At 43.2% G+C, this 18291-nt stretch overlaps 1 protein-coding gene across 12 annotated transcripts in view; it reads left to right on the plus strand.

The window, feature by feature from the left end:
• The window catches only part of LOC144601969 (ERC protein 2), a 552614-nt gene that overhangs the window by 304663 nt on the left and 229660 nt on the right, over positions 1 to 18291 (plus strand). For 9 of the 12 annotated variants that reach the window (XM_078414628.1, XM_078414617.1, XM_078414620.1 and 6 more), the window contains 2 exons: positions 7971 to 8102; positions 17294 to 17454. In XM_078414628.1, coding sequence (XP_078270754.1) covers positions 7971 to 8102; positions 17294 to 17454 — 293 coding nt within the window. The remainder of the gene's footprint in view (positions 1 to 7970; positions 8103 to 17293; positions 17455 to 18291) is intronic. The other 3 variants (XM_078414626.1, XM_078414629.1, XM_078414627.1) reach the window with 1 other exon arrangement.

Raw genomic sequence — 18291 nt, forward strand, 5'->3', positions numbered from 1 at the left:
AAGAACCGATTTAAAAATACCCAATGACTGGGTCACCACCAATGAATTCCACAGATTCACCGCCCTCTCGCTAAGGAAATTCCTCCTCATCCTAACCCTTCAAACAAGGGAAGGGATATCATCCCTGGCGGCCACATGAGAGGCAAGGGAGTTTTGTGCAGACAGGTGTGAACACGACTGAGTATAACTATTGCCTATATGGTCACTGAGAATGCATTAAGAGTTTTTGCACAGTTTGCATTTTGAATATATTTATTATTTTGGATAAAGTTTATTTTGGGATAGCCTTTGGTAGAGAGATTTCTCCTCATTATAAATGGCTGACTTCCACTCTTGATGACAGAGACATTGGCCCAACCACAGAGTTCACAGCTTACATGATTTCTGTGAGATTTTCAAATGTTACTTCCAATTGAATCATTGATGTTGGTCTCTTTCTTAGATAAGCTCCCACAAATGGCTTAGCAAAAAGTCAAGTTAGTGGGCTTAGCACCTCAACATTTATCTTCCCCTTTGCTCTACCTATTGTACTTGAGTTTGACTTGATTGTATTTATGAATAGTGTTATCTGATCGAATTGGACAGAATGCAAAGCAAAGCTTTTCACTGTACCTCGGTACACGCAATGATACTAAAGCTGAACCTCTGTCTCCCGTTCAATCACGTTTACACATTGCAAGATTTTGTTTTGTACAGTGATAGGTCGTGGAAAAAAATGTATTTTCCAACACAGCATTTGAAACTGGTGAAGGACAATGAGACCAACATCTATCAGTGATTAGGAAGGGTCTGATGAAGGGTCTCGACCCGAAACGTCACCCATTCCTTCTCTCCAGAGATGCTGCCTGTCCTGCTGATTTACTCCAACATTCTGTGTCTATCAGTGATCAATCTGCAGTGAAATAAAGTTCACAGTGCTCATACTTTAACTCAATTAATCACAAGATATGAAACCAATTGGTCTGTATCTGCTCCAACAAGTAAAGCATGAATATATTTCAGGATTGTTAACTGTTCGGATGAGTTTGCGTGCATTTGTCTTCACTCGACCTGTGGGGGGTTCTATAAAGTAGTGGATAAAATCCATATGTGCTGCTGAAATGTGTTTTGAACGAGAGCCAATATTTTAAAACTATGTTCAGGAGAAAAACTCTGCCATTGTTGAAATAATTTAATTTGCAGAGGTCTGCAGCTGAGGGCAGAGCACAGGAGGGTTGTAAAAGCCGAGCTTGCCCAGGTCATTAAAGTCATTAGATGCAGTGCACACTCATGTACAAATATTCACTTCCACAGAGGCAGCCACAACCTTAGATTTATTCCTTTGTAAATAGTGCAGAACTTCATCCATCGCTTCAAACGACGACGTTATCTGGTATTTAATGCAGAGAAATCCTGAACATGGATGGATTTTACAGGGCCCAGTCACACACGTACAATGTGCTTCAACCAACTGCGATGACTTCAGCTGTACTTAAGTGGAAAATGGAGCGTTTCCTACAGTGTAGCGTTGCAGCACGAGCGAGGCCTGTGTACGCCATATCTTTGCAGGCGTATAAAAGCCCATAGTTTGCAAATTGGATTTGTGTGAATAGGCATCCGGGACAAGTAATGATGGCCCTCAGGCCACAGGGTGGAATTGGCTGTGTAATGATGAGTGGGCACTCTTCACCAGGCCACGGCAACGTTGAGGCCTCAGCGTCAGCTTGCATTATTTGTTGGAAATAATGAGGTGCATAAACCAGATCTGGGGTTGCATTTCCTTAGCTAATCATTAAGAACCATTGGAAATAAATCTGTTTCTGGGTTACACATCTATAAATGTATTGCAAAAAAATTGCGATTGTAATCCATGATGTTATCGTACAGGATAGCCTGAATTTTGAGGTAAGTATACTTTTGCATGCTAACGGGGTTTGCAGAAGATTGAAACACTAATACAGTGACTGCTTTGATTGGATTCAAAGCCAGAGCTTCATCTTGGAAACCCCGAGCTTAGGCACCTTCAGCTGAAGACCCCATCTGCATGTACCGCACTGCCAGAATCTAACACTTCCTAAACGCTGCGCCATGCTGACATTCAAGACATCAGGGTGGTGCAGCGGGTAGAGCTGCTGCATCACAGCGCCAGAGACCCAGGTTCCATCCTGACCTCGGGTGCTGTCTGCGTGGAGTTTGCATGTTCTCCATGTGACCTCATGGGTTTCCCACAGGTGCTCTGGTTTCCTCCCGCATCACAAAGACGTGCGGGTTTGTAGGTTAATTAGCCCTCTGTAAATTGCCAGATAGGAGGAGGGGAATGAGAAAGTGAGATAACATAGAACTGGTGAGAATGGGTTATCGATGATCGGCTTGAAGCCGGTGGCCAAAGGGCCTGTTTCCATACTGTATCACTAAACTAAAACTAAACTCAATAATCTAAACTATATAAAATGATGAGAGGCATCGATAGGGTAGACAATCATAACCATTTGGTTAGGGTGGAAATGTTAAAGACTAGGGAGCGTCACTTAAAGGCAGGAACGGGGTACTGATTGAGAATGATCAGCCATGATCACATTGAATGGCAGTGCTGGCTTGAAGGGCCGAATGGCCTCCTCCTGCACCTATTGTCTATTAAAGGTGAGAGGGGCAAAAGGTACGTTTTTAACGCAGAGATCATAAAATCATAAGTGATAGGAGCAGAATTAGGCCACTTGCCCCATCAAGTCTACTCCGCCATTCAATCATGGCTGATCTATCTCTCCCTCCTAACCCCATTCTCCTACCTTCTCCCCATAACCTCTGACACCCGTACTAATCAAGAATCTATCTATCTCTGCCTTACATATATCCACTGGCTTGGCCTCCACAGCCGTCTGTGGCAAAGAATTCCACAGATTCACCACCCTCTGACTAAAGAAATTCCTCCTCATCTCCTTCGTAAAAGAAGGTCCTTAAATCTGAGGCTGTGGCCTCTGGTCCTAGACTCCCATGTGTGGAAACATCCTCTCCACATCCACAAGTGGTGGGTGCCTGGAACGCACTGCTGAGGGTGATGGTGGAGGCAGATTATGATAGTGCCGTTTAAGATGCTTTTAGACAGGCACACGCACATGTAAGGATCACAAGCAGGTAGGAGGGATTAACTTTGCTTCGTGTCCAGCTCAGACATTGTGGGCCGAACGGCCTGTTTCTGTGCAGCACTGTTCTATGATCTGTACCTAACCCTTTGAAATTATAACTTGTAAAGCAGAAATTAAGCAGGGGAAAATTCTCTCCTGTTATTCACTAATCAGCTTACCGACTTTATACCAACGTTACTTTTGAACTCTCTGACATTGCACTTTAATAGGCTGCTGTTCTGAAACTGCCCTGGCCTCTCTTCCATGCTATTGTTTTAAACTCAGTATGATAAATGTAGTTTATATATTACTTTCTGAAGCATTTAGTGAGGCAGCTCTTTATTCCAAGTATTTAGATATCCCGTGCAACTACAGGTAGTACTGTGGCTGAAGGGGCTGAAGGAAAGAGCGAGAGAGTAATCTTCCCATTATTTGAAGGTGGCTGGAAAGTAATAGAAACAAAAATAGGTGCAGGAGGAGGCCATTCGGCCCCTCGAGTCAGCACCGCCATTCAATGTGATCATGGCTGATCATTCTCAATCAGTACCCCGTTCCTGCTTTCTCCCCACATCCCTTGATTCCGTTAGCCCCAAGAGGTACTGTATATCTAATGTTGCTGCTAACATCAAAGCTACCCACAAAGATCCCGCAGAAACATCTGCCTTTCTGCCGTCAGCTAGTGACAAGCAGAAAGTTAGTTGAATCTGTGGGCTGTCTGTAGTTATGAGGTTGTTACATTGGCAATGCAACCGATCACTTAATTCCCTCAAAAATCTGCAAGGAAGCAATTTTGGATAAAGTTGTTTTTGAGTCAAGGAGTACAGAACACAGAACCAGGTCCTTCAGTCCATCTTGTTCATGCCGACCAAGTTGCAAAACTGGACTAGTCCCATTTGCCTCCATTTGGCCCGTAGCTCACTAAACCCTTCCTATCAATATCTCATTGCCTGTAACTCGTTCTCACCGAGCAAACAACTAACAATGGCCAATGACAAAAACGTTGCCCCTGACGTCCCTCTAAAATCTCTCCCCTCACCCTAAAGCCTATGCCCTCTACTTTTAGAATCCTCTTTTCTGGGAAAAAAAAAGATTGTGCGTGTTCACTTTATCTATGCCCCTCATGATCTTGTATTCCACAGTAAGGTCTGCTCACAACCTCCTCTAACCTTCAAAGCCAAACGTCCCTGCGTATCTGACGTCTCCCAATAACTCAGACCCGCAAGCCCAGGTAACAATAGATAGACAATAGACAATAGGTGCAGGAGGAGGCCATTCGGCCCTTCGAGCCAGCACTGCCATTCAATGTGATCATGGCTGATCATTCTCAATCAGTACCCCGTTCCTGCCTTCTCCCCATACCCCCTGACTCCGCTATCCTTAAGAGCTCTATCTAGCTCTCTCTTGAATGCATTCAGAGAATTGGCCTCCACTGCCTTCTGCGGCAGAGAATTCCACAGATTCACAACTCTCTGACTGAAAAAGTTTTTCCTCATCTCAGTTCTCAATAGCCTACCCCTTATTCTTAAACTGTGGCCCCTTGTTCTGGACTCCCCCAACATTGGGAACATGTTTCCTGCCTCTAACGTGTCCAACCCCTTAATAATCTTATACGTTTCCATAAGATCTCCTCTTATCCTTCTAAATTCCAGTGTATACGACAGTCCTGCCATTCCGGGAATTAACCGAGTAAACCTACGCTGCACGCCCTCAATAGCAAGAATATCCTTCCTCAAATTTGGAGACCAAAACTGCACACAGTACTCCAGGTGCGGTCTCACTAGGGCCCTGTACAACTGCAGAAATACTAGGGCCCTGTACAACTGCAGAAGGAACATTCTGGTCTATGTAGTAATGTGGCATCCTGGATTTGCATCCAATTAAAGTAAATTCCAATATAGCAAACTAACTTTTTCTGTTTTTTAATATTTAAAATTCCTTTATATTTGGGTAATGAATTACAATCCACAGGCATTGCCGAAGTTCTTTTTCAGGGCATGGGACTATGCCCAGCAGTGATTATGGATTAGTTTGCCATGAAAATCTTGCAGACTTTGTGTAATTAAGCACCTGAGGGTCTGGATATTTTGCAATGGGATTAGTTTGCAAATAGCTGGAATTCACTTTGCTTCGACTGATTTCTCGTGATTATGGTGGAACAGGCTGGAAATATGCAGCCTTCAAAGGTGTGCTAAATTAGTAATGGCTAGCTTCAAAAATGTCTTAAACTATGCATCTAATAGTTGGGGTTACTTTCACAGAGTATCAATGGCAAATAATAGCCTCTTCACCTTATTACCACTACACAGCCTGGTCAGTAACTTTAATCGTAGGCTTCTGGTACAATAACTCCATGGGTTAGAATGCCTTCCACTGTCATTTTCATTGTAAACGATGACTTCGCTTTGCATGTAAAGAACTTCCCTTTGGAACTTATTGATATTAAAAAGAGTTTGGGAAAACATTGGAAAGACCTGACCAGTTTAATTTAATTAATGGTTAATTGAAAAAAGACAACACAGCTCAGAAGTTTGATTTAGGAAAGGTAAAAGGAGAATGTGTGCAATTTTGGTCGCCTCATTGTAGGAAGGATGTGGAGACTTTGGAGAGGGTGCAGAAGAGGTATACTGTATGGGTGAGCTCTAAGGAGAATTAGATCTTTAATTAGCTCTCTGTAGAAGGGTGTTGACCCGAAACATCACCAATTCCTTCTCTCCAGAAATGCTGCTTGTCCCACTGAGTTACTCCAGCAGTTTGTGTCTATCTGCAGCTCCAAGGAGAGGTTTTTTTCTGGAACATTGGAGGTTGAGGGGAGACCTGGTAGACGTACCTAAAATGACGAGAGGCATAGATAGGATATATAATTAGAACCTTTTTTTCTCGGGGTGGGAATGACAAAGGCCAGAGGGCGTAGCTTTAAGGTGAGAGGGGCAAAGTTTAAAGGAGATGTAACGGGCTCGTTTTTTGTACAGAGGGCAGTGCTTGCCTGGGACGTGCTGCCAGGGGTGGTGAAGGCAGATACAATACTGGTATTTAAGAGACTTTTAGACAGGTTTAAGTCGGCATCATGTTTGGCACGTAAGAATCTGTTCACAAAGATGCTAAAGGATGTGAATGAACGGGAACCTCGAGATTCAAATATGTAGTTCCCATCAGCTTGTGGCAGGTAAAAGGCATCTCAAGGGCAAATACTAATTAATGTTATCATGTTAGAGAGATGAAAGTACAAGCGTAAAGAAATAATGATCAATTCGATGCAAAGCTTTTAAGAGGCTTATGGATAGGCACACGGAAATGCAGGGAATAGAGGGATATAGATCACATGCAGGCAGAAGAGATCGGCTCAGCTAGGCTTCGTGTTCGGCACAAACATTGTGGGCTGAAGGGCCCATTCCTGTGCTGTACTGTTCAAGATCCTATGTTCAAAGGCATCAGTTAGGTTCTCGTGTCCATTTTTGACACCCTATTTAAGCAAATGTATTGCGTATAATTAACCAAATTAATGCCAGATTGAAGAATATAGAGTAATAATTGATTTCCTTACAATAGAGAAATTTAACAGAACTTTTTTTAAACGAACCCAATTGATTTCCTAACATAACTGAATTACGCTAATGCATATATTTGTGGATTAATTGAAGGAAGGTTATCAGTTTAAAGCTCTCATTGTGAGATTAAACAATGATATTAATGGAAAAAAGTGGAGGAATGTGTGCCCACGTGGATTAAAGCAGAACAAATATGTTTGGAATTTCTCAAATCAGGAATTGGCATAAAAACGGCGGTCAAATCACTTTGTTCTACACTACATACTTTGGACGGTTGATCGGCAAACAGTAAAGCATTTTATATTTATGCATTTTCAAAAGGAGTTTATGGATAATTTGACTATCAAATTTGAATATTATATTTTATCATAAGGAGGTTTTAAAAATGCTCTATTCTCCAAAAGCTGAACCATTCCTTTTCAGATAACTTAGTTATTGTGGAATTAGTTACTTTGAAGGGTTGATGCTTATAAGTTACTCGTTTTTGATCAAATAATCTAAGTTTACTTAGAAACCCTTTTTTGCGCACTTGCTTACCAATTACAATACTTGCAAATGCTCGGTATATAATACATTATTCCTTTTTTGTTCTGTTTCAGACTGCACTTAAATCTCATTTGAAGGCAATTTCTCAAAAAGCTTATTTTTTTTTTCTCCAATGTGCTACAAAACTCTGAAAATAGCACCATTGTCAAGTTCCACATGTGGGTTTAAAATTGCCCCTTCAGTCCTGGGGTGGGTAACACATTTGCTGTTGATTTTAATGAATTAAATTGCTACCGTGCTGTCAAGTCCAATTTGTATGTTGGATCACCAGTACAGTGTCCCTCTGTGAACTACACAGCTCCAACAACAGCTTATGTATCTTTTATTTGTTTTTGTTTTGTTTTCACTTATAGTTGTGAAAAGGACCATTTTCAGAAATTAGAAGCCGCAGATCCATACCATTTCATGACTTGATTAACTTTCGTCCTGTGCACACAATTTGTCAATGTCTGGCCTCTATACCAATAATTCCAGAACATTGGACCGAATTGTCTGTCTCTTAATTAAAGGTTTACCTTTTCACTCATCTTACATCTATAGTGGATGGTAAAATGTTAAACATTTGGAACAGGGCAGGACTATAGATTAGTGTCATGTTTCCATTAGTGTTTCTCCATCTCATGATTTATGCAATTTTTCACCTCTAATTTTTATAATTTCAGATTTGATTCTGTTTTAATTTTAATCGCTGAGGATGGTGGCACCCGGAAACATCTTAGCAGAAACACTCACCATTGCCTCTTGAAATAATATTCCTAGTTTTACTGCTTTTTCTCAGGAATCAGTGCAAAAGAAAGATGAAAGGATTGAAGATCTGGAAGACGCTCTGCGTGAAAGCGTGCAGATTAACACGGAGAGAGAAGTGGTTCTTGCCAAGGAAGAGGCTTCTAGATCCTCTTCAGAGAAGCAGGTTTGCATGAGAGAACTTGCCTTTACTCTTTCCTCTCAATGGCATAAAGTCAGGGGACATTCAATGGGTTTCCGATTTTGAACCACAAACCTTCCCATCCATTGTGTGACTTTTGCTTTTTAGAAAATAACTTTAGTTTTCAAAATCTGTAGCATCTTTCATCTCTGAGGAAGGGTTGAACAGTTGAAATACAAGCTGCCTGGACAAAGGTTGTTTGCCTTCTACCCTTTGCCAGCAACAAGTTAAAAAAAATAGCTCATCTTGTTGAATGTTCCGAATAACTTGCAGCTAATTTTACGCAAATTATACTGCAAACTTTAATGACCTCTTCAGGATTAATCTGAAGATAAACAAAAGTGGCACTTTATTAAACATGAAATGTTCTGTGAGTGAGTGATGAAATGTGAGACCCACTCATTCAGAAAGATTTGCCGACCTCTTTGTAATGCAACTTGAAAAGTTTATAAGCCATGAGTCTTAATTTGTAATGGCAAAGACAGCATTAAATGTGCAGGGCTAATTTTCCTTTTTATAAAAGAGTCATTTATTTCTTTCTTTCTTTCCTTGAGTTGCCTTTAACTCTGTTCTAAAGTCATGTCAACTTGCTGGGTAAGATTTAGAGGCAGTAAATTGGCTTAATAGTGTTTAGTTGAGAGCAATCTGTCATAAAGATGGCCAAATCTGGTATGAGAGAGTGCATATTCCACTGGCCAAACACACAATCCTTTCACACGCACGAAAGTGTCACTTACGTCTATCTTCAGTTGAATCCTGCATTGAAAGATTTAATTTAATTGTCCACTAAAATGGTTAGTCAGCCAGATAACGCTTGTGTTTTAAAACTGTGACAAAGCAACCCCTTCCCATTCTTCCCATGCTGATCATGGAGGTGTTTGTTATGGTTTCAGTGGGTCCCCCATTGTTACATCTGAACTCGGAGCCACAGAGGCGTAGGCCACTGGTGTTGCTATGAGATCCATTCCTTCACAGCCATCCATCATAAACCCAGTGACTGTTCCCTGACACAAGCCTATTACTAAAAGTTCTTTCATGTCCTGCACTTTTCATTCTCTGCACCTTTCAGCTGGGCCTCTGTGTAATTATCAGTATGGAGCCGGGCAAATATAGAATTAAACTTTCTCCTGGTTGTAACCGTAGCCACTACATTCATCTGCCCTTCTTTCAGTCCTTCTTTTTCAGCTACTTACTCCATTGTGAAAGCTTAATTTTAACTATTTGAGTACCGCAATTAAAAATGCACATATTTGATTTCTCGAATGAGATATCTCAGTCATGCAAACAATATGAAGTATAACGTGTTAGTTCGGCGTTCTACATATAGTAGCAGTTCCTAGAACTTTAGAATGATAAATATTGCAAATCTCGTTCACGTTTGGATTAATAGATTTAAGCTGTGTACTCAAATGGCTAAAATGCAGTAATGTATTTCTTATCTGAACGTCCACAGTATGCACAGTCCGGGTGAATCAGGAAACTTTCAGAGAAAACAATTGATCATTTTTTTTAAAGTTGTGTTAATTGTACCTTGCTGTTATGCTACTGAAATGGTGCTTAGCAATCAAATTTCCTTAAATTTTATTTTTATTTTGCATGCAAGCTACTGTTATTTTTATAAAGTGCAACAGCATAATCATTCTATGTAATGGTGCATTCCTGATCCCAATCTAACCTACGCTAATGGAAAACATGTCTTCTCCAGGTCACCTCTGACTTTGAATCTGATTGCAATTTCCAGGTACATCTTCTGTCTAACTCTTAAACTTGCTTTCTTTCTTCCACAGGGAAGGTTTCTTGAACTCCTGTGCCTCTCTAAAAACTAACAAACTAACCAATTTCTTGATTTCTCCAGATATCTTGACCTCCTTCTCTATTTCATCCTTACCTCATTCTGTTGACATGAAGCTCTTCAACATGACCTTCAACGACCACTTCAATTAATAATTTTAGTTATTCAATTGTCTTTCGGAACAAAGACGAGTGTGTTTGTAGGTTGATTAGCCTTTGCAAATTGCCCCTAGTGTGCAGGGAGTGGATGAGAAAGTGGGATAACATAGAACTAGTGTGAACGGGTGATCGGTGGGCCAAAGCGACTGTTTTCATGCGGCATCTCTAATCAAAACCAATCTAAACATCTGTACATTACTGAGCTCAAAGCAAAGAGATATATTGATTTCACAATTGCTAATCGTAAGCCTACATGCCTTTCAGTTTAGTTTCAGTTGAGTTTATTGTCACGTGTACCGAGGTACAGTGAGAAGCTTTTGTCGCGTGCTCACCAGTCAGCAGAAAGACAATGCATGACTTACTTAGACGATGCATGTTACTGATATTTTTGTTAGACTTTTGAGTTGTGTTGGATTTGAAACGGTATCTGCTAGGAAGGATATTTTTACTCATGACCTACATTGAAGGGGCATGGGCACACGTAGAAGGAGTTAGGTAGTTCTTACACACTGCTGTAAGACAAAGACCAGACCCTTTAGTTTCTGGAGAGCATTTCCAAATCAGAGCTTACATTTCCATTGGCATTAGGGGCAGGACGATTTTGAACATTGGATTGAAGTCCAGATGCAACAATATTCAAGGGTTGATTAGGTTTAGGTTTATTATTATAGTCACGTGTACCGAGCGAGGGTACAGTGAAAAGCTTTGTATTGCATGCTATCCGAACACATCAGATATACCACACATGGATACAATCAGGTCAAACTCAAGTCCAATAGGTAGAGCAAAGGGGAAGATACAGAGTGCAGAATATAGTTCTCAGCATTGTAGCGCATCAGTTCCACAGACAAAGTCCAATGTCCGCAATGGGGATGAATTAAGACAGATTGAGTTACAAGGGAGGGGAGAACACTCTAGTCTTCTGATCCATTAGGAAACACAAATAATCTCTCGGAAAAAAAACTGCCGATGCTAGTTAAAATCGAAGGTAGACACAAAATGCTGGAGTAACTCAGCGGGTCAAGCAGCATCTCGCGAGAGAAGGAATGGGTGACGTTTCGAGTCGAGACCCTTCTTCAGGCCAAGGTCTGAAGACGAGTCTCGACCCAAAACGTCACCCATGCCTTCTCTCCAGAGATGCTGCCTGTTCCACTGAGTTACTCCAGCATTTTGTGTACATCTTCGGTGTAAACCAGCATCTGCAGTTCCTTCCTATACGTTTGAAGATGCTGGTTTACACCGAAGATAGACACAAAGTGTTGGAGTAACTCTGCGGGTCAGGCGGTATCTCTAGGGAACATGAATCCTGATTGTCCTAGAACGTTGCCTATCCATGTCCTCCAGAGATGCTGCCTGACCCGCTGAATTACTCCAGCACTCTGTGAAACATCACCTATCCATGTTCTCCAGAGATGCTGCCTGACCCGCTGAGTTACTCCAGCACTCTGTGAAACGTCACCTATCCATTTTCTCCACAGATGCTGCCTGACCCGCTGAGTTACTCCAGCACTCTGTGAAACGTCACCTATCCATGTTCTCCAGAGATGCTGCCTGACCCGCTGAGTTACTCCAGCACTCTGTCCTTTTCCTGCTTTGAATGAGCTGTTTTGAAGCACCATGAACGTTGCAGTTTGCCATCCTCAGTACGTGATGGAAGGGGAGTTCAGGGAGGAGGGGTAATGAGCCTGCAATTCACCAGCGTACAGGCATCTCACACACAGGTGTTGATGGATGCTTTGGCCGGGGGCTGGGGTTCTGCCGGGGCAGCTGGTGCGTGCATTCTGGAAGCATGACACCATCACAAGCAAAACGCATTTCCTCTTGCTGTACTCCTCTGTATGTGGCAAAATCCAGGTGTCTTTCATTTAATAACAAATGACAGCTCCCGCCGCACAACATTTACTGCGAACATAAAGTTTAAACCGTGCAGCTGCAAAGTTGCCCTTCAATGAAACCCCTTTTTTCTTGATCAATCAATTAATTAATTTTGTTAGTTCCTCTCTGCTCTGGGTCCCTTGCAGAAGAGCTGAAAACTGCCCGTGGTGTCTAAATTGAAAGATGTTGTTGCGCCCCTTGCTTAGATCTGCACTTACTGTTACTGACATAGTGCAGAGTGATGGGATTGACAACGCTGTAAATTGCCCGGTGCACAGTCCAGCTCTGTGCTCTGACACTCACACTCACATTCCTTTGTTTCAAAGAATGAGTTGCTTCACACAGATCTGATACTTAGTCCCTTTAAGCATCAAAAACGCAGCTTATCTTTCCCGTGACAATTTTACAGTTCTGAGAGCACTGTGCGTAAACTTTAATTTTCACTAAAAGAAAGGAAAATCTGTGGTTGCTCTCGACTGATAAGGCAAGGGGCATCATGGAGCCAAGATATCACAGGCAAACGCTCACTCGTCTCCTTTATTAATCTTCCTTATGAAGTATTTACACACAATATTGAAAGACATGTCGGTGATAAATCTGTGCCGTTTGTTACTGTGCAAACTTCTCCGGGAAATTCTTTGAATTGGTAATTCCAGTCACAGTCTCACATAAACATCTGCGCATCACCAAACAGCTCCAGATAATCTCTTTTATTGACCGGGTTAAAATACCATACAAATGGGCATTTAGAATCACCAAACTTGCACTAAACGTTGTAAACTCTTGGACTGGACACACACTAAGTACATGGGCTTTCTTTGATACCCTGCTTAAAACAGACGTGTGTTTTCTTGGGCAGTTATCAGATTTATATGGTTGAATTAGTTAAAGTACTTGTCTTTTTTTTGTGGTTCCATTAGGTTGAATGGAATTACCAGTGGATACGGCTCCACTCCACATTGCACTCAGAGTAGAGATACAGCTACACTCCACATTGCTGCTCAGAGTAGAGATAAGAATGGAAATGTCAACACAGACACACACACACACACACACACACACACACACACACACACACACACACACACACACACACACACACACACACACACACACACACACATGCACACAGACACACACAGACACACTCATACACACACACACACACACACACGCACACACACACATACACATATACACATACACACACAGATACACTCACAAACAGACACACACACACACAGACATGCACACACACACACGTGCACATACAGACACACACACGGAGACACACACACTCACATGCACACACACACAGACATACAAACACACACACAGACACACAGACACACACACACAGAAACAGACACACACACACATACAGGCACAGAGGCACATTCACACACACACACACGGACACACAGACATAGACAGTCGTGCACAGACACACAAACATACAGAGGCACACACACACACACACACACACACACACACACACACACACACACACACACACACACACACACACACACACACACACACACACACACACACACACACACACACACACACACACGCAGTAGGCAGTTATTTTGAGGTTTTGATTTTGTTGTGAAGTGTTAAATTGCATTACTGTATCTGACTTGGGACTATTTTCTGCTGAAGTTTTTTTGTGAGTCTGTAAATTTGTCATTCCCCAGAGAGCATCTTAAAGTTGTTAGTTGTGTTGCCGTCACTGAGATTTTCAGCGCATTGTATGAGTGTACGGTGGGAATGTGATGTCTTTGAATCAGCCTTAGCGGAGAGTAACAGGGCTTGGTTGTATATTGGTTTGGCCCTCGCGTCCCTGTGCTCAGTCAGTCTGTGGCCAGCCTTGGACTCTGGCTGACGTCTGAGGACTTTCCATCCCCAGCTCCACCTGCTGGTAAAGCACTCAGCATTTGTGGACGTTGTACTCTGCAACACTTGCCCACCACTAAAGCTGCCTCCCACACAGGGTTGCCAACTGTCCCGTATTAGCCGGGACATCCCGTATTGTGGGCTAAGTTGGTTTGTCCCGTACCGGACTGCCCTTGCCCGTATTAGGCCCGCGGGCCGGGAGGCGGGTTGCTACGCAACCTCCGTCAGGCGAACCCGTAAGCCTACACTGTCCTGGCCGACAGCGGTCCAGCCTAACTGAGGTTGCGTAGCAACCCGCCTCCCGGCCGCGAGCCTAATATGGGACAAGGGCGGTCCCGCCATTGGTGTAGCGGGAGCACGTGGCCGCTGGCTGGGTGAGGCCACGTGGGGCGCGGGGCGGTGACATCACCTTGTCCCGTATTTGGGAGTGAGATAGTTGCCAACCCCATCTGCAACACTTGCCCATGATAAAAGCTGCCTCCCACGCCTCCTTCCACTCTGAACCTTGTCCCAGCTCTACATCCAACAGTTGTTGCCTTTGCAAACAGGTTAGGGCATTTGTATTTCCAAAGATTCCACATGAATGCAAATAGTTTGTTTCTTTGCTAAAGCAATTTCACCTCCCAGAACATTAGCTGCTGATCAGAAAGCCTTCGACAAGGTCCCACATAGGAGATTGGTGGGCAAAATTAGAGCACATGGTATTGGAGGTAGGGTACTGACATGGATAGAAAGTTGGTTGACAGACAGAAAGCAAAGAGTGGGGATAAATGGGTCCCTTTCAGAATGCAGTTTAATGTAGATAAGTGTGAGGTTATCCACTTTGGTGGTAAGAATAGGAAGGCAGATTATTATTTGAATGGTGTCAAGTTAGGAAAAGGGGACGTACAATGAGATCTGGGTGTCCTAGTGCATCAGTCACTGAAAGGAAGCATGCAGGTACAGCAGGCAGTGAAGAAAGCCAATGGAATGTTGGCCTTCATAACAAGAGGAGTTGAGTATAGGAGCAAAGAGGTCCTTCTGCAGTGTACAAGGCCCTAGTGAGACCGCACCTGGAGTACTGTGTGCAGTTTTGGTCTCCAAATTTGAGGAAGGATATTCTTGCTATTGAAGGCGTGCAGCGTAGGTTTACTAGGTTAATTCATGGAATGGCTGGACTGTCATATGTTGAAAGACTGGAGTGACTAGGTTTGTATACACTTGAATTTAGAAGGATGAGAGGGGATCTTATCGAAACGTATAAAATTATTAAGGGGTTGGACACGTTAGAGGCAGGAAACATGTTCCCAATGTTGGGGGAGTCCAGAACCAGGGGCCACAGTTTAAGCATAAGGGGTAGGCCATTTAGAACAGGGATGAGGAAACGTCACCCATTCCTTCTCTCCAGAGATGCTGCCTGCCTGTCCCGCTGAGCTACTCCAGCATTGTGAAACGTCACCCATTCCTTCTCTCCAGAGATGCTGCCTGCCTGTCCCGCTGAGTTGCTCCCGCTTTGTGCATCTCTTCTCCTCTTTGGACCTGTTTTCCTTGACACTAATGGGCCAGCGATAAAAGTAAAACATGCTTCCAGTATGTTTCAACAGATATCTTTATGTTGGCGGATAAAATAACCCAAATAACTCACTGCTTAATGTGCATTCTTTAAAAAAATCAGCAAGTTTTAAGCATTTTTATTGTGTAAATTTGTATAGTCCTAATTCCCATGAATAGAAAATAGATGCTCTGTCGATGTGACAGAGACAAACAGAAATGAAACTGACTCTGCAAAATATTTTGTGCAGTAATTATTGATGCAAATTGCCTCCCTCTGGCACAAGTATTCAAGATCCGACTGATAAGGCAACAGGAATCTGTTTCTTTTGAAGGGGTTACCACGAGTGTTAATGTTGATGAGAGTTTGTTTTAAAACAGTGCTGCAGTCACGGGATTAATCTTGCGCTCAGCTTTACATCCATGCATTTATGCTGGTGTTCGGCATGAGGGGGGAATTAGTTTGGAGTGCAAAGTCCTAACCTGCAACTCCGAATCCTCACCATCTGCAAAATATCCCCCCCCCCCCCCCCCCCTGCTTTGAAGTAAAATGTTCTTTTTTTTTAATGATCTGATGAGAGAATTTCAACTTGGAAAGATCTGAACTGATGTCTGTCTCTCCCAGCTGATATCTGTCTCTCCCAGCTGATATCTGTCTCTCCCAGCTGATATCTGTCACACTGCAAGGAACACATTTTCAAATATCATATAAACACGGAGGGGCAGTCTGGCTTTTTAACTTCAAGCAATTGTACCTTGAGCATGAAGGTGTTAACAGGTGCACATAGTACCAAAGAAAATCAGCGGTAAATCATGTCATTCTGCTTGAAAAGCGGCATATTCTGTGAACAATGGGAAGTAACAGAGATAGACAGGGAATGGTGAGTAACACAGACGTGGATGAAATCAAAGTGACCTGATGCCATTGTGGTATCATAGCACTAGGGATCGGTCTGTCGTTCTCTTACTGACTAATATTGTTAGATAATTTTCGATAGACAGAAGAGTCCCAGCGGAAAAAAAATTAAAAGCTTCACTTCCTTGCACACAAGTTGAGACCAGCCCCACTCCACTAAACACTGTCAAAACATTCAGATCAACAAGGAGTGGCACGGTGGCACCGCGGGAGAGTTGCTGCCTTACAGTGCCAAAGACCAGAGTTTGATCACGACTACAGGTGTTGTGTGCACGGAGTTGGTACGTTCTGCCCGTGACTGCGTGGGTTTCTTCCAGGTGCTCTGGTTTTTCCCCACACTCCAAAGATGTGCAGGTTTGTAGGTTAATTGGCTTTTGTAACAAAAAGATTGTAAATTGTCCCTCGTGTGTAGGATAGTGCTAGTGTATGGGGTGATCGTATACACTGGAATTTAGATGAATGAGAGGAGATCTTATCGAAACGTATAAGATTATTAAGGGTTTGGACACGTTAGAGGCAGGAAACATGTTCCCAATGTTGGGGGAGTCCAGAACCAGGGGCCACAGTTTAAGAATAAAGGGGTAGGCCATTTAGAACTGAGATGAGGAAAAACCTTTTCAGTCAGAGAGTTGTGAATCAGTGGAATTCTCTGCCTCAGAAGGCAGTGGAGGCCAATTCTCTGAATGCATTCAAGAGAGAGCTAGATAGAGCTCTTAAGGATAGCGGAGTCAGGGGGTATGGGGAGAAGGCAGGAACGGGGTACTGATTGAGAATGATCAGCCATGATCACATTGAATGGCGGTGCTGGCTCGAAGGGCCGAATGGCCTCCTTCTGCACCTATTGTCTATCGTCTATCGCTGCTCGGTGCGGAAGGGCCTGTTTCTGCGTTGTATCTCGAAAGTCTGAAGGAGCGGGGCGACTTTGGTTTAGGCGTTGATCAGAGGACTGACTCTGGATGTGGGGCTGGCAGATTATTTGATGGCTCGCTGTGTTTCTGCCCACCAGCTGGAGGAGCTGATGGCCACACTGGAGAGGACCAGGCAGGAGCTGGAGTCCACCAAGGTCCGACTAGCCTCCACCCAACAGTCCCTGGCTGAGCGGGAAGCCCACCTCACCAACCTACGGATAGAGCGGAGAAAGCAGCTGGAGGAGGTGCTGGAGATGAAGTAAGTACTTGATGGCACGTTTTTACAATCCCTGGCAGATCTTATATAAAAAGAATAAAACTCCAGATACTGGTTTGCAAAAATAGACACACGGTGCTGGAGTAACTCAGTGGGTCAGGCAGCATCTCCGGAGGACATGGATAGGTGACATTTCACAGAGTGCTGGTGTAACTCAGCGGGTCAGGCAGCATCTCTGGAGAACATGGATAGGTGATGATTTGGAACATATCCAAAACGTTACCTCTTCATGTTCTCCAGAGATGCTGCCTGACCCGCTGTGTTACTCCAGCACTCTGTGACTTTGATTGAAGAAAATACAGTAGTTTTAAGCAAATGTGAAATGGAGATTGCTGCTTAAATAAACGTGGAACAGAGATTGCTCCGTGACATTAATAACATTGCACAATGTTTATTTGCTAATAACAGTTAATGGTGTCACCCCATGGGCACTTGCAGAGGTTTTTGTTGGGAAGATTAACCCCCTCCGTTCAGCTGGCCCTGATGATTCCTTCACTTGGCTTGGTTTTGCATCTTCTCAGACGTTACTTCAGTCTTCCCTTGTTCCCTCTTGAACTTCATCTTATCCCTGACCAAAACACAAAGTGCTGGAGGAACTCAGTGGGTCAGGCAGCATCTGTGGAGGGAGTGGACAGGCGGCATTTCATGTCGGGACCCTTCTTCAGACTGACTGTCGTCTGAAGTGAAAAGATTTTGTTGCATGCTAACCAGTCAGCGGAAAGACAGTACATGATTCCAATCGACCTCCAGCTGCAAATGCAAATCTCCACAAATATCGTTATTGAGCTCTTATAATTTGTAAAAGAATTTATTGGGAAA

Source organism: Rhinoraja longicauda, chromosome 17 (genome assembly GCF_053455715.1).
Source record: "Rhinoraja longicauda isolate Sanriku21f chromosome 17, sRhiLon1.1, whole genome shotgun sequence".
NCBI classification, from domain to species: Eukaryota; Metazoa; Chordata; class Chondrichthyes; order Rajiformes; family Arhynchobatidae; genus Rhinoraja; species Rhinoraja longicauda.